This window comes from Otolemur garnettii, unplaced genomic scaffold (genome assembly GCF_000181295.1).
Source record: "Otolemur garnettii isolate 467f Iridium unplaced genomic scaffold, OtoGar3 scaffold00027, whole genome shotgun sequence".
In the NCBI taxonomy this organism is placed as follows: Eukaryota; Metazoa; Chordata; class Mammalia; order Primates; family Galagidae; genus Otolemur; species Otolemur garnettii.
In genome coordinates this window covers 13,235,332-13,259,387 of record NW_003852422.1, presented here as the reverse complement: position 1 = coordinate 13,259,387, position 24,056 = coordinate 13,235,332, and the positions used below count along the sequence as shown (strand labels likewise).

The window sequence follows — 24,056 nt, the reverse complement described above, 5'->3', positions numbered from 1 at the left end:
GATTGTAATATCCTTTTTCTCCTGACATGTTTTAAGTTTTTCTCATTGGTTTTCAGCAGTTTTCGTGTGGACATTTTATACCTTTCTATGCATGAATTCTGCTTCTTGAATCTTTAGCTTGATATCTTTTGATTTAAGAGATTCCGAGCTCTGGCTCGGCGCCTATAGCTCAACCGGCTAAGGCTCCAGCCACGTACACCTAAGGTGACGGGTTCGAATCCCCAGCCCGGACCCGCCAAACAACAATGACGGCTGCAACCAAAAAAAAAAATGGCCGGGCGTTGTGGCGGGCGCCTGTGGTCCCAGCTACTTGGGAGGCGGAGGCAGGAGACTCGCTTGAGCCCAGGAGTTGGAGGTTGCTGTGAGCTGTAATGCCATGGCACTCTACCCAGGGGGACAGCTTGAGGCTCTGTCTCAAAAAAAAAAAAAAAAAAAAAAGAGATTCTGAGCTCTTAGCTCGTCAGATATTTCTTCTGCCCTATTCTATTGCTTCCTATTCTGAGATTCCAAGTCTTTGTATAGTTAGATTTTTCACCACCTCCTACATGCCTTTTAATTTTTTCCCTCTCAGTGCTTCAGTCTATTTTCTTCTGATAAAATGTTTTCTTGCCATTTACTTCATGTTTCTCCTTTACTGATTTTCTTCACTTATTTCACACTCATTAAGTCCTTTTTTTAGAGACCGAGTCTCATTTTGTTGCTCTTGGTAGAGTGCTGTAGCATTGCAGCTCACAGCAACTTCAATACTTTTGGGCTCAAGCGGTTCTCTTGCCTCAGCCTCCCAAGTACCTAGGAGTATAGCCACCCACCACAACACTGAGCTATTTTTAGAGACAGGGTCTCACTCTTGCTCAGGCTGGTCTCAAACCTGTGAGCTCAGGCGATCTGCACCCACCTGGGCTTCCCAGAGTGGCAGGATTACATGCATGATGAGCTGCCTCACCTGGCCACATTCTTTGAGGTCTTAATATTTATTTTACAGCTCTAGAATCTAAATTGGGGTTTTTAAAAATATTTTTCTGTACTTTTTCAGAATTCTCAGTCTTGTACTCATTGTCCAAGTTAAGTGCTATCATCTAAAAGTCTGTGTCCAGTAACTTCATATTCTGCATTCTCTTTGGGCCTGTTTTTGATGTCTGTTTCTTTTGGTTTTCAGTCACATTATCTGTCTCTTCATGTGCCTACTTATACACAGTACTTAACACAGTAATTCTCTCAAGATACAGGGTTATGTAAGCCTCTATCCCCAGCTGTAAATGGTGCAAAATGATCACCAGAGCATAGAGTCTAAAGGCAGAGTGTGCATTGGCTGTTATTCTTTTTAGAGATGATGAATGATACTGATGATAAAATAGATGCATGCTGGTTTATTTCTTATGGTATACTTTCTTCCTTAGACCTATCACTACACATTCTATGAAAAAATGCAGTGAAGAAAGTTACTGTAGCTTCTTCATTGAAATGATATAACAGGTTAGATTACTGTGGGTAGGTTTTCATACTTTCATAAATTTTTCTTTTCATAGCAGTATTGGTACTAGTTGTTCTCCATTGGATGGGCTTACCATGCAATATTCTGAACAGAATGGAATTGTGGATTGGAGGAAGCAGAGCTGTGCCATTCAGCACCCAGAACACTGTGTGACCTTAGCTGACCAGGTATACGGGGGGTTGTTTTATTTTGGTGCCATGTAGCCAGGTCACTGCAACTCTGTTAAAAAATTGAGTTCTATAAGCATTCATTCAGGTGGTATGTCTGGTAAGGAAATGAAGGATTGTTTAAGTGTAAGATATTACATTTAATTGGTATATATGATCTCGCCTCTTAGAGCTGAAAAAATAGATTTACTTTTATTGCTTATGTAAAATTAGTACACTTTTTTATAACACTTAAAGTGTTTATTCTAGCTAGGGGTTCATTAAATTGTTACGCTAAAATGTTGGGGTCTTCAAAGAATTGTTCACATTTTCAATCACTGTCTTGCTGTTTTCAAACTGCCTTTCCTTCAGAAGTTAGTTGGGCCCATTTACTGGCACATCAGAATGTGATTAAGGAATATTTGCTTTCTTAGGAGCTGGGTGTGATCAGAGAACAGAATGTGCTGTCCTGTCTGTGTAGCATAATCAAAAACACGGGAGGAAGTACCTGTAGATGTTGAAACTAGGGAGTGACCTTCTAGCTAGAAAATTGGTTTGTTAACCTGATTTTGTCTGTGGCTGTGAATCAGATCGAAGTGTTAACTCTGCCTGGAATGTATTTTTATACACAAGAGCATATTTTGAGAAATTATAAATTATTGTATTTGTACTTAGTTAATGACCTGTTTTCAAACCCATCTGATTCTACTCCCTGCCCCATGCCTATACTCTTATCATAGAGTTGACAAAATTGTGTGTTGTCAGTTTATCAAACTGAACTTCAGGAGAATACTAGTAACCCTGTCAAAAGGTTCGTGTGTTTTACTTTGTAGTCAGGCAAAAGAATGCAGGTCTATTTTGAAAGAAAAACAGAAAACACATTTTTCTCGTGACAAATACAGTATTAATTATATATCACCAAATATGTAAATTTTAGTGATTTAGGTATGAGACTTCAAAAATAGCTTGGAAATTGAAATTTGTTAGAATATGCAACTGGAAATAAACACATAACATTTTAATGTTTACTATCAGAATAAAAGGAATACTACATCAGTATGTTTTTACCTTTTGTCTGTTTGATTTGTCTTTTAACTTTTTCCACTAGCATTCTGCTGAAAAGCGGAGCTTATCTTCATTAAGTAAGAAGAAAGGAAAGCCACAAATAGAAAAGTAGGTTCAATTCAAGTTTCCAGTAGTAGAAATTGGTGAGGAAAGACAGCATGTCATTTGATGATAGTCACAGTTAGTTACTATAGTACAAACTGTATTGTTTTTTTTTTTTTTTTCCAGCAACAGAACAAAGTTTATTGAAAGATAAATAGACAAGGGAAAGAGGGGTGACAGAACCTCTGGCAATGGAGGGGTGGTCCGGTGGGCAGCCTGCGTGGGCCTTGTTTTCTTTATGTTTTTAATTCTGGGCTCTTAAAATTCAAAATATTAACACATACAGGCAATAAAAATAAAGCTATTGTCAAATGATATATTCAGTTTGGTGGGTCAGAACTCTCAGATATCTAAAAGGTAACTTTTACATTTAGGTTATTCCTCACCAAAATTTCTTTTTAATTACGAAAAAATCTTGAGGGTAATTATAGCAGTACTGTACTAATGTGTATAATTGAGAACCTCATTTAAAATGTGGGTACTATGTACATTTGGTTTAGGGAGAAAATTAAGAAAACCGACAACAGATTGAATAGTAGAGTAAATGGTATTAGACTCGCCACTCCTCAGCATGCCCACGGTGGTCCTGTGAAAGGTAAGAAAGTTGATTTTTCTTTCAGTTACCCACCACCTGAACATATTCAGCATGATACTTACATTAGTAGGTTTTGAGCTGTCATGTCAAATCCTAATACTAGATTTTACCTTGCATTTATGTGCACAGCAATTTCCAAATGAAATAATTCTGAACACAGTAGCCAATTCGGGGAACATAAGTTAGCCATGGAGATGAACATCCCTTTGCTTCAGTCGTACTTACCCTTTTTCTTCTCTGGCAGCAGCAGATTTCCAATTCGCTTCCTTCTCAGGCCCCTTCCTGTTCCAGAGCAGGCAGGTCCTGCAGTCATGGGGAGTCTTTTCTATAGCTTTGCTGACCACCCTCATGGAAGTCTGGGCATCCATGGAAACTAATTCAATTTATGAATGGAAACTAATTTATGGAAACTAATTTTTATGGAAACTAATTTATGGAAAGTAATTTTTTTGAATATTATTGACCTTTTCAAGATTTAAGAACTGTCCTCTTTAAGAAATTTTATGGGGCTTTAGGGCAATTCAGACCCTCAGATTTTTGTTACACTACATTAACGTAGGTTCCATTTGCCCACCATTATGTTAAGGTTCCTTTATTTTTATTTATTTATTTATTTATTTATTTGCAGTTTTGGGCTAGGGCTGGGTTTGAACCTGCCGCCTGTGGCATATGGGGCCCGCGCCATACTCCTTTGAGCCACAGGTGCCGCCCAAAAGGTTCCTTTATTTTTAGGTTAAAGTTTCATTTAACTGAGAAATGCCCCTTTTATAGCTTCATTGGTTACTTTTCTGTGTTCTGTTTACCTTTATTATTCATAATAAAGATAGGAAAAGAATAAAAGCCCACAGACGTCTAGGGGAATGTTCCATGGGTGGCCCCTAACACATTTATTGAGTGGTCCACAAATATGGTTATTTTAATTTAAGTCTTATTCTAATGTTAGTACATTTATTTGTGATACAAATAACCAGAATATGTTTCTTAAATGGAGTATATATTTTATTTAATTCATTTTTTGAGACAAGAGTCTCACTCAGTTGCCCTGGGAAGAATGCTGTGGTGTCATAGCTCTCAGCAACTTCAAACTCCTGGGCTTAAGGGATCCTCTTGCCTCAGCCTCCCAAGTAGCTGGGACTGTTAGGTGCCAAGCACAACACCTGGTTATTTTTTTCTATTTTTTTAGTAGAGATGGGTATCCCTTTCCTCAGGCTGGTCTTGAACTCCTGAGCTTAGGTGATCCCTCTGCCTCGGTCTCCCAGAGTGCTAGGATTACAAGTGTGAGCCACTCTGCCCAGCCTCAAGTATATTTTTAAACTAGATATTTGTGTATAGAGACTAAATAGTCATAAAAGAAAAATAGTTACTATTTGGATCTAAAATCATCTGGCCAGCTGATAGAATCAGGTGAATCAGGGGGTAGGGGTGGGGGGATGGAATGACCTGATCTGAGAAAAACCCATGTCATCTGTGTGTGGATCTGTTTACTATCATTGAGGTTCCCTGTGGTGATGGCGGCTAAACAGAGGAAGAAAAAGCTAATTAAGGAAGACAAAAGTCTCTGTTGTCTATTGGTGGACAAGTGGAAATTGCTTCCACCAAGTGTCCTTGTCTCTGTTGCTGTTCTTTTTTTTTTTTTTTTTAAGAGACAGGGTCTCACTCTTTCTCCACACTGGAGTGCAGTAGTGTGATGATAACTCACTGTAGCCTCAAACTCCTGGGCTGAAATGATCCTCCTGCTTCAGTTTCCTGAGTAGCTGGGACTACAGGTGTGAGCCACTGCAGCTGGTGTGCTAGTATATTAGTCTCCTAAAGTACATGCTTAATTGGGTCATTTTCCATAGATTACTCTGGCTCTTACTGCACATCATTTGGGAACTACTGCTTGCAAAAGAAGTTTGCAACTGTTCTTTCTTTTTTAGCCTCATATTTTTAAAGGAGAAGCATAGGAACTTTGATCAAAGACAGCTGTGGGTTTGAGTCTTTATTAAACTGTATGTCACTGATTCATATACAGAGGGTACCAAAAAAATATAACATTTTGAGAAAGGAAAAAACTTAAGATTATAATACTCAAGTCACTTTTCACTTCCGCAATTACAAGTGATACAAGATACAGTATACAAGATAACAAACGTTGGTGTATGTTGAGTATTACAATTTTAGTACAGTTTTTTCCTTTCTTAAAATGTGTATGTGTTTTTTGGCATCTTCTGTATATTTACATTTTGGGAGTATACCTATGAACAAAATACACTTAGTGTAGCTTATCTCATGGGTGTCAAATGTTGCTCAGATATATGCCAATTCCAACTATTAAAACCCATCTGTTTATTAATTTTCCTTTGTTTCAAGAATAAATTATCCTTTTATCACCCAGTAACACACAAGACATGTTTGCAGGTTTGTTTTTCTTTTCTGTTATGGAGCATTATGATACGAAAGCTTGTATTATAAAATGTACATACTATAGTGAAGCTGAAAATACTGAGTCCTTCTGATTAGTAGTTTTGATCTTTTAAATAGCGCATTCTAGCTGAAGATGAGTATTATTTACTTTTCATTTTATCCTTCTATTTTAACTTCTATTTTGAAAGATAATACATTCCCATAATTCAAAATTCCAAATGGGAACAAAGTCAGGATCCCTCTGCCTCCCTCCATGTTCCCTACTGGCTGAGACACTCTTAGTCATCTGCATTCTTTGTAATGTGGTTTCTTTTAAAATCCAAGCTTCATGTGTCTCCACTAAAGAGAAGTATGTATAACCTCATGTAGATCATTAAGATCACTGTTCAGTTTATCATCCATGTTTCTTCCAGCCCACTTTTCTGTTGCTGATTGTGACACCAAAATGTTTGGGGGGAAATGAGGTGGCTGACCTCTCAGTTTGTTTTAAAAGATGTAGGATGATTTAAAGGTCTCCAGCTTTCTTTCTTATTCCAGATGGTAGTTGTAGTTCTGTTACCTGTGATTTATCTAAAAGTTCTTAACTCTGTAACAGACTTCAGTTGTTTATAATTATCAATAATTAATGTTTTTATTGAAATAGTGGCTTATGTTTTAAGAGATTTGTCTTCTTAATTATGTGTAAGACCTTTTATCACTTGAGACACGACAAAAAGTGAATAAAAGTTTATATTTCCTTTTAAAGGGGCAATTTATGGAGTATTCTTTGGCGTAAATTATTACGCCGCCGTCATCTACACCTCCTGAATTGGATCACAGAATTTCTTTCTTTTCCTTTTTTTTTTTTTTTTTGAAGATAGAATCTTACTTTGTCGGCATGGGTAGAATGGCATAGCATCATAGCTCACAGCAACCTCAAACTCTTGGTCTCAAGTGATCCCCTTGCCTCAGCCTCCTGAAGCTGGGACTACAGGCACCCACCACAATGCCCGACTGTTTTTAGGGGTCTTGGGCTCAGGCTGGTCTTGAACTTGTGAACTCAAGTAATCTACCTGCTTTGGCCTCCCAGAGTGCTAGGATTACAGGCATGAGCCACTATGCCTGCCCCAGATCACATAATTTCTAAGCATAAAAGTTCTCAAGGCTCTATACAATTCTGAAACACTTCCTGAACCATCAAAAAAAAGATTACATTTAGCATAGGGTTAGATTTATGTGTTTAATTCTTTAAAAGCTGCAATATAACATATGGTCATTTGGTGATTAGAATATACATTATGTAGTATAATGTAAAGAAAATAGTTCTGTAAATTATGCCACATGCAGAGAGAAAGCTGCATTTTTCTCCTATCATTTTCTGAAACTTGCTCTTAGAAATTTCAAAGACTTAATTATAGTTTCGCTGAGTTTTAGTGAACATTCCCCCAGTAGGTCCCTTTTAGCCCATTGTTCTGTTTTGAGAATATTCTGTTGATTCTCTTAATCCTTGGGTTGTTCGTTTTGTTATATGCTGGTTGAAATATTTATATTCAGGGTTCCTGTATAAGCTACTGTTTATTAGTCCAATTTAATGCCATTAGATTGTCTTCAAATAGCTGCTGGTGTTGACTTGCATGCCTTTCTTTAGTCATACTGTGACTAGTAATTCTGAGCCTATTCCTGTGTAAGCATACTCCAGATTACTTTTCCGTAAAATTACTACTTGGCCTTGTAACTCGTTTGCCACTTTCCTTAAAGCCTCGTGAGATTTTGCACAGTTTTCCCTTGGCAGTTTGACATAGAATTTATTACCCAAAAGGAATTAGCAACATCTGCATTTCTTAATGACTTTATTCTTCTTTAGCATTCGACCAGCATTTGAGTGGCTAGGCTAATCTCGGTCATCTTTAACAATTTCAACACTGTTAGAAATTATCCCCCAAAGACACATAGTTAGTCAGCTGAATTGGTCATTACGTGTCATGATTTGTCTTGTACATAAATGATTAATAATGATTAGTTTTTATTAATGCTACCAGGTTGCCATGGAAATGATTTACTCATCTACAGTTCTTTTTTTTTTTTTTCTTTGAGACAGAGTCTCACTTTATTGCCCTTGGTAGAGTACTGTGGCATCACAGCCCACAGCAACCTCCAACTCTTGGGCTCAAGCAATCCTCTTGCCTCAGCCTCCCGAGTAACTGGGACTACAGGTGCCTGCCATAATGCCTGGCTATTTTTAGAGGTGGGGATCTTGCTCTTGCTCAGGCTGGTTTCCATCCTGTAAGCTCAGGCAGTCTACCTGCCTAGGCTTCCTCAGAGTGCTGGGATTACAGACATGAGCCACGGTGCCCAGCCCTTCATCTACAGTTCTTAAGAGCCTTCTGGAATCCCTTATATGGGGATTTGTACACTGTGAACACTTATGGGGTGCTTGATGTGAGGCAGAAGCTCTGCCAGTCATCGGGTTTACAGAAGTGAATGGAGTAATTCCCTAAGTCTGGGCCAGTACAGGAAGGTCTAGTACTATATATACTAATAGTCTGTTCTGTGTACCCAACACAAACACCTAGCTGATCATAGTGGGGACAGCACCCCAGCCCCACCCACCTCCGTGTAGGTATGGCCTTTGGGCAGAACTCAAAGGGTTAGTTGGGAAGAATTTTATTCTTTTAAATGTTGAAGCTAAGTAATTTTAACTGAATAGGCATTTTGGCAGTCCATTCTATTCTTGAGTTTTCTTAAGGAATTTTTCAATAAGCTTTGAGGTATTATAATACCTAGACTTAGAAAGTGCCTCAAAGTGATATTATTAGACAGGCCGCTACAAAGACCTTAACTCTTTTTTTTTTTAAGTCAGTAAGATGACTTGTTCTTCTGTGCTTTTGTCTCAAGAATCATTTATTTTCTATTAAAATCGTGATTTAATAATGAACTATCATCTAGATCAAAGATAGTTTTTGAGGTGTTTGTAGAAAAAAATTATAGCTACAACTAATTTCTAATGGTTCAATTTAGAAATTACTTAACAAGATTTTTTAAAATAGAGTTGTTATTTTTAGATGTGAATTTGGACATTGGATCTGGACATGACACATGTGGAGAAACATCTTCAGAGAGTTACAGTTCTCCGTCTAGTCCACGACATGATGGAAGAGAAAGTTTTGAAAGTGAAGAAGAAAAAGACAGAGGTTTGCTCTTTGGAAGGGGGTATAGGGAGAGGTGGGTGGGAGGTGGTGGAGGGAAACGTGTGGTTGTCCTCTCTTAAATCAGTCAAACAAGGACTTTTATGTTCCTATAGATGCCATTACTGATTTTGAATTTAATTGGTATAAAGGGCTTCTTTAGAGCATTGCCTTAGCATCTCCTAGCAATGTTGATTTCACAAACTTACCGCATATAAAATTAAACAGGAAGAAGATAGGATCGTACAAAATGCAGTTAGTATAGAAAGGTAGAATGTGTGTTGGTAGATGTATACGTGTTTATGCTTTTATTAGTCTTTGTGATTGATCCTTTTATCGTTGTAAGATACCCTTCTTTGTCTCTGGTGATAAGTCTTCTCTTACATTCTGTTTTCCTGGTAGTAATAGAGCCTTTCCAGCTCTTTTGCTTGCATGGTACTTTATTTTCTATCCTTTTACCTTAGACTTACTTGTGTCTTTATAGTGTGTATCTCTTTTAAGCAACATATAGTTTGTTTTTGTATCCATTCTGCTGATCTCAGCCATTTGCCCATTTATATTTAACGTGATTACTGAGAAGGTAGAATTTACACCTGCCGTTTTGTTGTTTTCTGTATGTGTTACATCTTCAATTCTTCCTTCTTGAAGTCAGCCAGCAGTGAGAGCTTTGGGCCTTTTCAAGTCTTCCTGGGAATGTTCACAGCCCTAGACATGAGTATAGCCTTCTTGTTTCCAGGAATATATTGAAACTTTTCAAAGCCCACTGTAGACATCTCATTCCCAAGATTTTCATCTTGGGTTTTGGTCAGTCTCTTGTTGGCCCCAGCTGGTAACACTGCCTCGGGCAGCCTTGTTTAAACTGTTGCAGCTAATTGGTTATGACAGATGTCCTGGGGGTGAGAGGCAGTAGCGCAGAGGGAGCTTGACCTACCAAAAGGGTCAAATAGTGACAAGACAGTTCCTTAGATGCGGCTTTGGGGGAACCCGAGTTTCTTCCTTTGGCTGCCGGGCTGGTGGTTCACATGAGCAGCTGCCGTAGTTGAGGGGATACTAGTCTTCAAGGAATGGAGTGTGGCAAGGGAAGCACCAGATGCAGCTGTTTTTCTTAAACACTCCCTGGATTGTGGTAAGCTTTAAGTTCCAGGAGTTCTTAAAAAGTCAATTTTGACAGTTTTTGGTAGGGTTCTAATTGCTTTTAAGGAGGAGTGGATTATTGAAGGTCCTCATTCCACCTTCTGATCTGAAGTGAGATCTCCTTGAAAATGTACATGTTGAATGGAGATATTCTTTGCACGTAACATCTGATTGGTGGTGCTTTGGTTCTGAGGTGTACCCATGCTGGTGGGCACCATCACGTGATTTCTCTTGGGCTGCCCGTGGATGGGTAGGTACTCCATCATTTCAGCCATATGTACTTTCTTCCTGGGCAGCCTGCTGCTGTCTAGGACCTTAGCTTCAGTATTACTGGTCACATCTTTAGGACCTGTGTGATGGTGTCGCTGCGTCACAGACAGTGAAAGTCAGTCTTTACTTGGAGTCACAGCATGCAGTGACTGTCTCCCACTGAGGCAGTGCTGCACATCCGCTCTGCAATTTTCCTCATTGAAAGAGAAAAATGGAAATAACTTCACAGAACTATTAGGGAGTTTAAATGAGAGAATTTTTATACCCTACCCAGAGTAGACAAGCTTCCGAGTATATTTCATCATACGTGGTGTGCATGATTCTGTAAGATGCCCAGAAGATTCTGTGGCTGTTTGGCTCACACTGCAGACTTGGCCCAGTTGTCAGAATGGTTAGATTAACTCTGTAGCAGCTCTTGCTGTTGTCAGACATCCTGATTTGGTGGCCTGTCTGGAGGAGCTTGCGTGTTTCCAAATAGGCTCAGTTATTAAGTGACAAAAATGAGCCTTTCCTAAATGAAAGAAGCACTTAGGGCTCTCTCAAACCAGAGAAAATATCCATTATGTTAGAGAGCTTTGATCATTTTTAGAATTCAGAGTGGAGGAAAGGCGACTTTGAGAAGCGTGTGGGTGGCTTTGCTGTGGTTCTGGGTGGGATGTGATGGTGTCCTGTTCAGGACTTTATGCTTTCTGAAGTTGGTACGAAAAAGGGCAAGACCTATCCGACCTGTCAGCAATGCCAGAAGTATTCCTTTCTTCAGGAATACTGTTTTGTTTTTAGTATTTGGTTTCAAAAATTATTAACACCTTAACCTTAAGCTGAATATAACCGATTCTTTCATTAATAAATACAAATCCTTTACGTACCTGGTGCAATTCAGCATGTATTTTTGAGCAGAAAGATTTTAAATGTAGACACTACATTTAATTGAATCATCTGTGTACACATCAATGCAGTATCTGGGTTTATGACATTTAAACATTGTGAATTAGGTTTTATCTTTTGCCACCTTTATACCAAAAGTCAGGACATGTACATCTAGGGGATTGCTAGATTAAAGTTATTTCTGTATATCACCATAAGACTGATGCAGTTGTAGAAATAGGCCAGGCATAGTGGCTCAGGAGGCTAAGGTGGAAGGATTGCTGAGGCCAGGAATTTGAGACCAGCCTGGGCAATACAGCAAGATCCCATCTCTACATAAAGTTTAAAAATTAGTTGGGCATAGTAGCTATAGTCCCAGCTACTTGAGAGGCTAAGATCAAAGAGTCACTTTAGTTTAATAGTTCCAGGCTGCAGTGATCTTACAAATTACTCTGTTGCATTCTAGTCTAGGCAACAGAGTAAGACCCTGTCTTTTAAAAAAAAATGCAGTAGTAGAAACAAATCTATGTCATCTTGCTGTTTTGATTTTGAAGAAATAGCAACAGTCATATTTTCCTGCTTATATTCTGACATATTTGTTTTATGATTAGTAGAAGCTTTAAATTTTCTTTCCCTCATTGAAATATTTAGTAGTAAGAATATTCCATTCTAAAAAACTTTTCCATTCCCCTTTTTTTTGTTTGTTTTTGTTTTTGCAGTTTTTTTTTTCTTTTGGCTAGGGCTGGGTTTGAACCCGCCACCTCCAGTATATGGGGCCAGCGCCCTACTCCTTTGAGCCACAGGTGCCACCCTATATCATGTAATCATTTATCTGAGGTAAATTGAAGACCTGAATTTGACAGTGCAGAATCTAAACTGAATGGATTGCCTAAAATTTATAAAGGTTACAAATAATACTTTCATCACTAATAATACAATAGTATTAAATGAATCTGTTTTATACTATGCTTCATTCAGTCTCCAAATCTTTTGGGGTTTTTTATTTATATCCCTATGTGGGTTTTTTTGTTTGTTTGTTTGTTTTGAGATAGAGTTTCATTGTGTCGCCCTCAGTAGAGTGCAGTGGCGTCACAGCTCACAGCAACCCCAAACTTGTAGGCTTAAATGATTCTCTTTCCTCAGCCTCCCAAGTAGGGGGACTATAGGTGCCTGCCACAACACCTGGCTGTTTTTCTGTTGTAGTTGTCATTGTTTGGTGGTCCTGGGCTGGGCTCGAACCTGCCAACTTCTGTGTATGTGGGTTTCCCCCCACACTGAGCTATGGGTACTGAGCCATCCCCATGTTTTTTAAATGAAACATGTATATAATGGTGATTCATTAAGAAAGTCAGCTGGGACTGGGCGCAGTAGCTCACACCTATAATCCCAGCACTCTGGAGGCCAAGGTGGGTGTATTGCCTGAGCTCACAGGTTCAAGACCAGCCTGAGCAAGAGCCAGACTGTGTCTCTAAAAATAGCCGAGCATTGTGGTGGGCACCTGTAATCCCAGCTACTTGGGAGGCTGAAGCAAGAGATTGCTCAAGCCTAAGAGTTTGAGGTTGCTGTGAGCCATGACGCCATGGCACTCTACTGGGGATGACAAAATAAGACTCTGTCTCAAAAGAAAAAAAAAAGGCAGCTTGGACAGTTTGGAAACATGATAGAGGGATTTACTTAGATTCTACGTCTAGCAAGAAAGGGTGGGAGTTAGGCTTGTGTTAATATCTGTATTTGTGTGTTTCCTTTAGACACAGACAGCAATTCTGAGGATTCTGGGAATCCATCCACAACTCGGTTCACAGGTTATGGTTCTGTCAACCAGACTGTCACTGTCAAGCCACCTGTACAGATTGCTTCACTAGGAAACGAGAACGGAAGCCTTTTAGAAGACCCCTTAAACTCACCCAAGTATCAGCATATTTCCTTTATGCCAACTTTACACTGTGTCATGCACAACGGTGCCCAGAAGTCTGAAGTTGTTGTTCCTGCACCCAAATCTGCTGATGGTAAAACAATAGGGATGCTTGTTCCCAGCCCTGTGGCTGTCTCTGCAATACGGGAGTCCACAAATTCCACCCCTGTGGGAATACTAGGGCCAACAGCTTCTACTGGCGAATCAGAAAAGCACCTTGAATTACTGGCTTCCCCTTTACCTATTCCGTCAACCTTCCTTCCACATAGTAGTACTCCTGCTTTGCACCTAACATTTCAGAGGCTAAAATTGCCACCACCACAGGGATCTTCTGAGAGTTGCACGGTCAACATCCCTCAACAACCAGCCGGAAGTCTGAGCATCGGATCACCAAACACTGCCTTTATTCCTGTCCACAACCCAGGTAGTTTTCCAGGGTCACCTGTTGCTACCACGGACCCCATCACAAAGTCTGCATCTCAAGTGGTAGGACTAAATCAAATGGTGCCTCAAATTGAGGGAAACACAGGGACAGTCCCTCAGCCTACCAATGTGAAGGTAGTTCTTCCAGCAGCTGGCCTCTCAGCCGCACAGCCACCAGCTTCCTACACCTTACCAGGCTCGCCCCTCGCTGCCGGCGTGCTCCCTAGCCAGAACTCCAGCGTGCTCAACACAGCAGCCCCTTCTCCCCAGCCGGCGAGCACGGGCCTCAGCCAGGCCCAGGCTACTGTTCCTCCCGCAGTTCCTACCCACACCCCAGGCCCAGCCCCGAGCCCAAGCCCTGCTTTGACACACAGTACTGCACAGAGTGACAGCACATCTTACATCAGTGCTGTGGGGAACACGAACGCTAATGGGACAGTAGTACCACCACAGCAGATGGGCTCAGGTCCATGTGGTTCTTGTGGGCGAAGGTGCAGCTGTGGGACCAATGGAAACCTTCAGCTAAATAGTTACTATTATCCTAATCCAATGCCCGGACCAATGTACCGAGTCCCGTCGTTCTTTACTCTGCCATCCATTTGCAATGGCAGCTACCTCAACCAAGCACATCAGAGCAATGGAAACCAACTTCCTTTTTTTCTGCCTCAGACTCCATATGCAAATGGACTGGTACATGACCCCGTCATGGGGAGCCAGGCCAGCTATGGCATGCAGCAGATGGCAGGGTTTGGGAGATTCTATCCTGTATACCCAGCACCTAACGTAGTTGCCAACACCAGTGGTTCGGGGCCCAAGAAGAATGGGAATGTCTCGTGTTACAATTGTGGTGTCAGCGGACACTATGCACAGGACTGTAAGCAGTCGTCCATGGAGGCCAATCAACAAGGTAATCCCAATAACTCCCAGAGGACTTGTTTTTGAGTTCACCTGTTTCTTCTTCCTTTCCTTACTGATCATGGGATTCTCTTGTAGCAGAAAGATCTGTTTGTGTGTTCGTTTACGGATATTGTGTTTTCAGTGACAAATCACAAAATACAACCGGAAAAACCTAGTATAGATCCAGGTCACACAGAGCACAAGGAAGTTCAGAGGAATTCAGTTACTGATTAAGGAATAAACTCTACAGGCACTTTTTAAGGAGAATGTAATGGGAATTTGCATTATTGTAATGATAAATCTCTTGCTTGCAGCACTTTTTTTAAAACTACAATTCTGTTTCATAGAGTAAGCAAAATTTTTAAATATTGAAACCTAGGCAGTAATCCAGGCATCCTGATATGTAAGGTTTCTAGTAACTAGGTAGTATATATCGCATAGCCAGCTGCCCTCATGCGTATATCCCCCTGCTATTCTTTTCCTTCCCAGCAAATGTTAAAAAAAAAATTCCAAGATTACTATTGCATTTTACAGGAACTAAATAGTTCCCCACTGATTGGCAGAGGTACTAAGCTTAATCCCACCACCACGAGAAAGAAGGATGTGCTCATACGCTAGGTGTGAGTGATGCCAAACGCACTGTCCACCTCTAGCAGTTGTCTTACACTTGCATTTGGCCTTTGTCATTCTGCCAGATCTTACCCAGGGAGAAAAAAAAGTCTTGAATTGGGAGTATATTCACTTGGCGTTCTTAAAGGAAAGTCAAGTTCAGTAGCTTCAGATTGAATGTAAAGCACAAACTTCGTATTCCTTTTTTGAAGTTATTTGATTTCCCGTTTTGAAGTGGTACTAGTGCTGAGGAAGGTGCCTTGTGAAGAGCATGCCCCTTTGCTATCTTGTAGTGGTTTGTGATGACGTTTCCTTGTAAGCGGTGACTTAGCAGTTCTGTCTTTCCCGTTTTAGGCACTTACAGACTGAGATACGCACCTCCCCTCCCCCCTTCTAACGATACGTTGGATTCTGCAGACTGAGACAAGTAAAGCTTGCCTACTTAACACACTCAAGTGTGGGGAGTCATGGGGTGTGGAGGGGAGGAAAGGAAAGGTATTTTGTTCGTTTCTTTGTCTATACATTTCCTAGATTTCTATGCAGTTGGGATTTTTCGTTTCTCTTGTACCAATGTCCAAAACAAGAAAGAATGCCATGCTTTTGAGCCTCTGGTCTCCTGGTTCAACAACAGGCTTATATGTATGATACATGTAATTTAAACTTTCAAACTATCAAAAGGAAAATGTTGACGCGTGCTTTTTTTTTTTACACTGAATACTTGCTGTGTGCAATGTTTACTGAATCTTTGAAACTGTGTATTTGACCTTTTTTTACAACACTGGTGACAGTCATATGGTTTTGAAAAAAAGAAACTTTGCTTCTTCCCCAGCTTTTCTCACTTTCCCCCCTACACTACACCTTTCTCCCACCCCCCTCACTCTGTCCCTGGCCTTCGGCAGGAGTGGCCAGCAGTGTTTGTGTCCACACTTCGTAAACTGCTCTGCATAGAAACCAAGGGCAAAATGTTTCACCTTAATCTCACGGGAGAAATCAAACTCCTGAAATAGTGTGTATATGTGTAATAAACAGCGTCACGTGAATACATATATGCAGCGCTTATTGTCCAAATAAAAAAGAAAAGTAAGTGGAAGAGAGAGGAAGAAGTCAAACCATATGAAACTGAAAACATAGGATGTATGAAATGGACAGAAGCTTTTTCTTAAAAAAAAAAAAAAAAAAAAAAAAACTTTTTACTTCCATCATACTTTTTTAGCCTGTTGCTTCAGAGAGACACAAAGTGAACACACTGGTGTGAATGTTGTTCTCTGTGTGCTTGTGTTTGTAGTGGAAGTCCACAGCCAATTTTACTTGTTGTCTACCACCGTGTTGTGCTCAAAGAGACACTACTTGAGTGAAAATTTCTTCCTTTCCTATACCAACTGTTACAGTGTTACGTTGTGTTTAAATTGTGTATGGTTTCTTGCAATCCGATCAGAAGCTATGGGTTTCTACAAAAGGTCAGGTATTCTGTTCCCTAACCTGTCTCTCGTAGCAAAGTCACTTTTATGACAGTTTACCACTATGCTTGATTATAATGTGAAAGACTGAATTCTGAGTGTGTTAAGACGGTATTAATCATGTCAGTGTCGTGTCACTAAGTTTAATGCTGCTGTTTTAAAAAAAAAAAGTTTTTTAAAAGCCAATCTATGTACTAAATTGCTTCCAGGTAATTTTTGATTTCTTAAAGTGCACTGAGGTTATCTGGAAGACTGGGTGTATTTTTTGGTGACTGCTGCATTCAACAGCAATGAACAACTACCACTGTATGGTCACAGGTTAAGGGCTTGGGGCTTTGCTTTTCCATTTCTCAGTACAGAACAGAAGTGATGGATTTTTGTCGTGTGGGGTAACGCTGGTATGCAGCAGAGGAACTTTAATATTTGGTCTTGGTTCAGAAGCCTAACAGATTGCTAGACAAGAGAAAAAACTTGAAAAAAAGAAGCTTAATTTAATGCTTCATGAGTAGCATTTATATTTATAGCACCAATGTACATTTTGAAACTTTCTTTCAGGGGTGGGAGTTATGGGGAAGGGGAAGGGGTGGGCATGAAGGGGTAGATGAAAGCTTTAACTTAGAAAGAAAAAAAAGTTCGAGTAAAGAAAATTATTTTGATTAAATATATTTTATTTGATCTGGGTATTTTTGGACCACATTATTAAATTAATTGTTAAGCTGCAGTTAAGTTGTTCAAGTGAGAGTTTTGATAAGCCACATCTGGGCCGCATTGTGAATCACTTGCCAGTTGTACTTTATGGAGCTTACTTTATGATTTAAAATACTGTACTGTACATAGGAGGTATGTTACCTTCTCCTTATTTGTATGTTTACCATATACTTTGATATTTGAAATGTTATGTACTGGAAAGGCCACTTATATTTCTAGAACAGATTGGATTTTATGCAACCTTTTTTCCTTGAATTAACAGCAATAAAAAATGAAAAACAGCTTAAGAATTGTGCCTTATTACAAATTTCATAAAAGTGAAAGGATATCGTACATGGTGATTTTTTCTTTTTTAAAGATCAACCCATTTCCCTTTAACGTGGGCAGTGAATCCCAAAGTTATTTACCATCTGTACATTCTTCTGTTCCCCAAATGGCCTGACCACAGGTCTTCCGTGTGACCACTAGAAGGAGCCCGAATATCAGTGTGTGTTGGGCACACGCTGTGTCCTGGAGACTGTGGTGTAAACAAGATGGAGTCCTTGTCTCCCTGGAGCATAGAAGTGTTTCTGTGTCAGGCCTGCCCCACCAAAAGTGGAAAGGACAAATTACTGCTCAGACCTGTCAGTAACATCCAGTGTCTTTTACTTCATTGAAAATTCTCTGTTGTAATGCAGACTCAAGTGAGAATTTTTACACAATCAGTATTTATGAGAGACTATTGGGGGCCCAGGTATTGTCGCTCTGCTGTGCCCTTCCTGTGGTTCTGACACAGTCCTGGACAGAGAGGGCTCGAGCCCTCAGGCACTAGGTTATTGTCCCGAGCCATCTAGCGGGTGTTCCCTCTGTGTCCAGTCAGGTGGTGAGTTTGAAATGATTATAGATTTCCCTGATTATTTACAGGGTACCAACTTTCCTTTTTTGCCAACAAATACATCCCTATAATGTAGCATGTCTTAAGTCGTGAGCCCAACTTCAGAATTAACTAGAATGTCTCCAGTGCCATTACTCATGTTCCTGTCCTGTCCCCTTTCTTTCCTTCCCCTACAACACCAAGGTTACCACAATTGAAAAATTGTATTATTCCTTTGCTTTTTTAGTTTTCCTCACATGTGCCCTAAATATATAGTTTGTTTTTGCTCTTTCTGAGCTTTATAAAAAGGGTCCTTCAGGGCCTAGTTTTCTGTGCCTGGCTCTGCTCATCTGATTCTGTGGCCCCACAGTTTTCATTCTCATTACCTTATAATGATATGATTGTGTCAGGAAGAACATAGATAAATATCCCATTTCGTCAATGGACATTTAGGTGCTTTTCATTTTTTTGGCTACTGCAAATGAGGTTGTTAGGAATGTTTTTGTACCATTTCTTTCTTGGTTTTTTTTGGGGGGGGGGGTTACAAACAAGTTGTTAGGAACATTCTGATTTGTGTGTGCAAGAGGTCTCTCAGGTATTAATCTGGGAGTGCAGGTTTGGCACCTGTGGCTCAAGCGGCTAAGGCGCCAGCCACATACACCTGAGCTGGCAGGTTCGAATCCAGCCCAGGCCCTCCAAAACAACAATGATGGCTGCAACCAAAAAATAGCCGGGTGTTGTGGCAGTTACCTGTAGTCCCAGCTACTTGGAAGGCAGAGGCAGGAGACTCACTTGAGCCCAGGAGTTGGAGGTTGCTGTGAGCTATGATGCCACAGCACTCTACCTAGGTAACAGCTTGAGGCTCTGTCTCACAAAAAAAAAAAGAAAAAAATCTGGGAGTGCAAATGCCGAATCGTAAGACTTGCAAGTGTTTAGTTTTCCAAGACTGGCCATATTTTCCAAAGGATTTACAAACACACTGACAGTGTATGAGGGACCCCTGAGTCTCCCCCCACTTCACCTTCCTGAGCTGGGCCAGGGGCTCATGTGCAGCCTGCGTATTTGTGCAAGGCCCTGTGGTGGAGGTGAGTCTGGAGAAGAGCCTCAGTGTGGGCAGGGAGGGTTGATGGTCACCCCAAGGGAAGGGGACACATGATGGGCAGGAAATGTCCCAGGAACAGAGATGATAGTGGTGTGTGGTGAGAGAGGCAGATGGAAACAAACACAGTCACACTGGAGGGAACATTTTGAAAAAGGAGCTTTGTGGGTGCAATAGATAGAATGGGGCCAGGTTAGAGAATTTGGAGTTGATTGAAAAATCAGAAGTTTCCAAGTTCTAAATAGAAGGAAAATCATTGGAAATCATTGGATGGTTGAGGAAAGCCTAAAAGTTGAGGAGAAGATTAGGGTGAGGCCTGGAGGTCCTGGACTATGTGTTGGCAGTGGAAAAGGCTCAGAGGAAGAACTGACTTGGCAATGCCCATTTAGAAAGGAATGCAAGAGGGCAGCGCCTGTGGCTCAGTGAGTAGGGCGCCGGCCCCATATACCGAAGGTGGCAGTTTCAAACCCAGCCCTGGCCAAACTGCAACAAAAAATAGCCGGGCATTGTGGCAGGTGCCTGTAGTCCCAGCTACTTAGGAGGCTGAGGCAAGAGAATTGCCAGGAGTTGGAGGTTGCTGTGAGCTGTGTGATGCCATGGCACGGCACGCACAGGCCAATAAAGTGAGACTCTGTCTGAAAAAAAAAAGAAAAGAAAGGAATGCAAGAGACAAGTAGAAGGGACAGTAGAGCTCTGAGCTTCATTTTCTCTAGATGGAAGGGAACATTTTTATTTTAACTTATGGCTCTGAGGATTAAATAAAATACATGGAAAAGAGCCAACAGAAAGGCACCTAAATTTTGTGAGTTGACTTCAATTTTATTAAGTAGGAGGACTGTTATACTGTTTTTAGAGACGGGGAAATGTGAAAGAGAATGTGTTCATCTGGGAGTGAAGTCGGTGGCTCTTTAGGCTCATCAGGTGAAGGAAGGTTAGTTAATTCTGCCCCGTCCACTGATAATAGACACAGTACTCCTTGCCCTGGAGAGAAACCTAGTTGGAGGTTGCCATGAATGGTGGGGACGGACTTCGTAACATGCTGAGTTGCATCAATCATTCAGTATCAGAGTTAAAATAAGTTTGTCACATAACAAATGCAGATTTAGTTTTTTCTGTAAGTACTAATAATCAGATTTTTCTGAGGAGGTTCTAAGGAGATGAAAGCACAGTGTAAAATATCTTTTTTCTTTTTTTAACAGGTAGCATCTAGTACTTAGGAGCAACATCCATATGAGCTTGGAAGACACCTTTTTTCAGTTCCGCATACTGATTACAAAAGCATTCTAAGGTTAAGGCAGTGAAGCCACATGGAGGCAAGCTGTGACAATAGCACAACCCCATAACCCTCCCACACTTTCATCTCAAAAGAATAAAGAAAAAAATGCTGACTCCCCTCCCCCACCCCACCAAAAGGGCTCACATATTGTCAGAGAAATGAGTTTTGAGGTGTGAAGGATGAAGTGAGGAAACGGGGTGCTCTGACTTCAAACACGGCACAGCATCTCCGCATCTTCCGTGTGGAGAGCAGAATGAAGGGCTCTGGGGTCTGAAGGTTGGGCGGCAGATGTCAACCTGGGGGCCGAGGGGGTGTTTGTGCCGTTTGCACAGAGGGCAGGCCATGGGAGGGCAAGCTTGTCTTCTCCCAGGGACGCCCATTAACACACTGGCTTTCCCCAGTCTGGCTTCCTAAGGTCAATCTAGCATCCATATCTTATGCTATCACTGCTTGCAAATCACAGCTCTTAGGCCTGTTCTTGCAAAAATAACTTTTCTTTGCCATATTCCAGAGAAAATTTTACCTAATTCTTAAACGCTGTCCTCTCGAAAATACAAGCCCACTAGACTGGAACACGGGTACACATTCCCAGAACTCGGTGTGTGCATGAGTTTATGGATCATGGCAGCACAGGGTTTGAAGCTTCCTCTTTCCTGCTACGGAAAGAGGGGTATATCACACACCAGGACCATAGGCCCTCCTTGCAGTCTCCTCCATCTTTGGTGATTGCAGGCTTTGGTCAACAGAAGCTCATAATCCCAAGGTCCCATTTTGCTCTTTGAAATTTGGGAGTGGGAGGTGGGGTGAGGCGGGGGGTTGGGTGGTTCTTCATTGTTTCTCTTCTTCCTCTTACAGCTCCAACTTGATCGGCTCTAAGGAGGCCTCCTCCAGCCTTTCACCAGAAGAAATGGCTGGTTGGAATGCAATGCCACCTGGTGGGAGACGAGGACAGTGCAAGCAAGCAGATGCTATTTCCTACTGACCTAAATTAGAGAAAAATTAAACGTAAGAGAGAAAACATTTGGGATTGTAAACCTGTGCCCAAAACCTTAAAGAATGCTGGCGGCTGGCTATAAAAGCAATCTGAGCAGTCTCTGCGTTCAGCCGTTGACATCTGAGTTGTGTATAAACACCTTAAAGGCACGATGGTTCTTCACTGTTTCCTTTGCACTTCTCTGTTCATTGCGCATCACAACTGTGAAAGGGACGGGACCTTCCCCCTCTGTATTCTGTATAATCAGCAAGATTAAATGAGGAAGGCCAGGCCTCGACTTCAGCCTGTACCGTGTCCTGCCTCCCGGGTGTGTCTACGCAGAACCACATGCAGTGGCTTTTACAAACTATAAGATGAGAGGAACCCACAGACTAACAACTATGTGGCCCCTGGATTCCTAAGAGGGCTGGACCTGGCCGTGGGCACACCTGGAACGCAAGCTGCGTCCTAGCTTGTCAGGACGTCTCTTTTCTGTGTCTCTGTGGCAGGATTTAAAGACATGGAATGGGAAAATTTCCAAAGATAGGAAACCTCAGGACTTTTAGAACTAAGCTTTAAATATTTATCTCAGATAAATTCAAGCAGTATCAATGAAGGTTTTAAATGTGCACAGATAGCCTCATGGGCACACTGAGTTTTGCTTCACAAAGATTTTTATTATCCTCGTATCTTAAGTTGAGCATGAAGTGGATATTCTGTTAGTTTTAAGACTTCAGAAATTAAGGATGAAGGGATGAGCAGACAGGGCAAGTAACTGCTGGTATTTCCAAAGCTTTGAGATTCGCAAGTTGGTTGTCCCAAGCACTGCTTCTACTAGCCACGCCCCACAAAACACACCTAGGGCAAAGAATCAGGATGGAAATAAAAGCAACCATCCTCACACCACCCAGCACGGCTAAGTGCTAAGGAAGCCACCAGGCTACCTAGTAAGTCAGTGCTTGCTCTTTGCGAGCGTGTTGGAGTTAAGTCCTGTTTGTTACGTAGGAACTCAGTTGTGCCTTGGACACCCTCATAAAACCAACCTGCTGGACAGGCCTTACTAATCCTGGCTTTGTTCTCAGCACCCACCACACAGATGACCTTTCTCAGGCTGCTTTACAGAGGAAGATAACACTCACTTTGTAGACCAGTTCGCAGGATTAAACCTGGCAAAATACACAAAGCACTCAACGTCTGGCACATAGTAGGCTTCCAATAAATTTGCAGTGGTGGCTAACAACACTTGAATACCTGGAGTAGGCCGGACATAGCACAGGAGGTCAGTTCTCTGCCCCATTTTATAGTTAGGGAATTCAAGACACGAAGGGTGAGAATCAGTGTTTGAGGACCCAGAGCAAGTGAGTGACCAAGTGCTGGGCAGTGTGGCTTTGGGGCACGGCTGGACACCTTGTGCCTGTCCTTCAGGTGTGTCAGTGGGAGTACAGACAGCCCTGCACTGGGGTCAGGCAGGCGGGACTCAGGCTCTGCCTTAAACATGCTGTCACCTTGAGCAACTATTGTGCTTTCTAGACCTTTTTTTGTCCGAAAGCTACGTGGATGGTCAGTAAATGGTGGGAAGAGATTAAATTCAGTGATCTCACGTTCCTTTAAGTTCCAAAATTTTGTGACTGACTTGAAACTTGCTTTTTCACTTTCAGTGATTATTAAGGTTTACATAGCTTTCTGGTTTACTATTTTGAAGTCCTTATTTGGTGTTGGTCAGGAACACAAACCTCAACTGTCACACTGTGGTTGGGAGACGGAGAATGTCCTCAGGTCCCCAGGGAAAAGCTGGGAGGAAGGACAGATGTCTGCCAGCTGGTCCCCAGGGGGCAGCATGAGTGCAGGGCTGGCTGTGTTGCTGTCCCTCCTCCATCCAGGGCTCCTCTTGTAGGCTCCTCTCTTCTCGTGTCTATAAAGCTGTCATTTTCCAGGGACTTTTTAGCCAAAAGATAAAGCTACCAGACTAATTCTCATACCAGACACCATGAGGTTAAGCCTAGCTCTGGGACTGACAAAGTGAGCCAAGGGTTGGCAAATTACAGCCCACAGGCTGAGAATGGTTTTTGCATCTTTAATTGGTTGAGAAAATATTTTTAGTGACACATGAAAATTATATGAAATTCACACTTCAGTGTCTACAAATAAAGTTTATTGGAACATGGCTCCTGTGCTTCCTTTATGTCTTGTCAGCGGCTGCGATAGAAATCATGTAACCCTCACAGCTCAAAATATTTACTGCCCTGTAACAGTAAAAGCCTGCTGACCCCTGACGTTTACCAACCTTGTCCAAATAAAGTTGCACTTTGGATTATCTTTAAAGTCCTCGTGTTCTGTAAAGAGGAATTTGCACCCTCCCTTTTAGTGCTGTTTTCTTAGCACACTAAAGAGAAGTCAGTCCTTGCACACAGACACAGCAAACACTGGCTGGGAGCTCAGGCGGGGGGTTGGGGGGGGGCACAGCTGACTTCAGTGGAGTGACGCGCCGTGGACCACAGAGAATGGAGAGATGGGTTCTGCCTGCCGAGAACTGAAGGAGGATTTATCCAAGGACATGTTTTAGTTGGGCCAAGAAGGAACAAGTGTGACTTGCCTTAGTGAAGACATGAGA

At 41.5% G+C, this 24,056-nt stretch overlaps 1 protein-coding gene across 7 annotated transcripts in view; it reads left to right on the top strand.

Annotated features, from left to right (window-relative positions):
* The window catches only part of ZCCHC2 (zinc finger CCHC-type containing 2), a 59,185-nt gene extending 38,645 nt beyond the window's left edge, over positions 1–20,540 (top strand). For 4 of the 7 annotated variants that reach the window (XM_023512368.1, XM_023512369.1, XM_003788465.2 and 1 more), the window contains 6 exons: positions 1,527–1,659; positions 2,747–2,811; positions 3,306–3,400; positions 8,848–8,976; positions 12,987–14,480; positions 15,434–17,531. In XM_023512368.1, the coding sequence (XP_023368136.1) occupies positions 1,527–1,659; positions 2,747–2,811; positions 3,306–3,400; positions 8,848–8,976; positions 12,987–14,480; positions 15,434–15,501 (1,984 nt within the window). In that variant the 3' untranslated portion in view covers positions 15,502–17,531. Of the gene's footprint in view, positions 1–1,526; positions 1,660–2,746; positions 2,812–3,305; positions 3,401–8,847; positions 8,977–12,986; positions 14,481–15,433; positions 17,532–20,395 lie in introns of those variants that run through there. The other 3 variants (XR_002773052.1, XM_023512367.1, XM_023512370.1) reach the window with 3 other exon arrangements.
* The last annotated feature ends 3,516 nt before the right edge of the window (positions 20,541–24,056 follow it).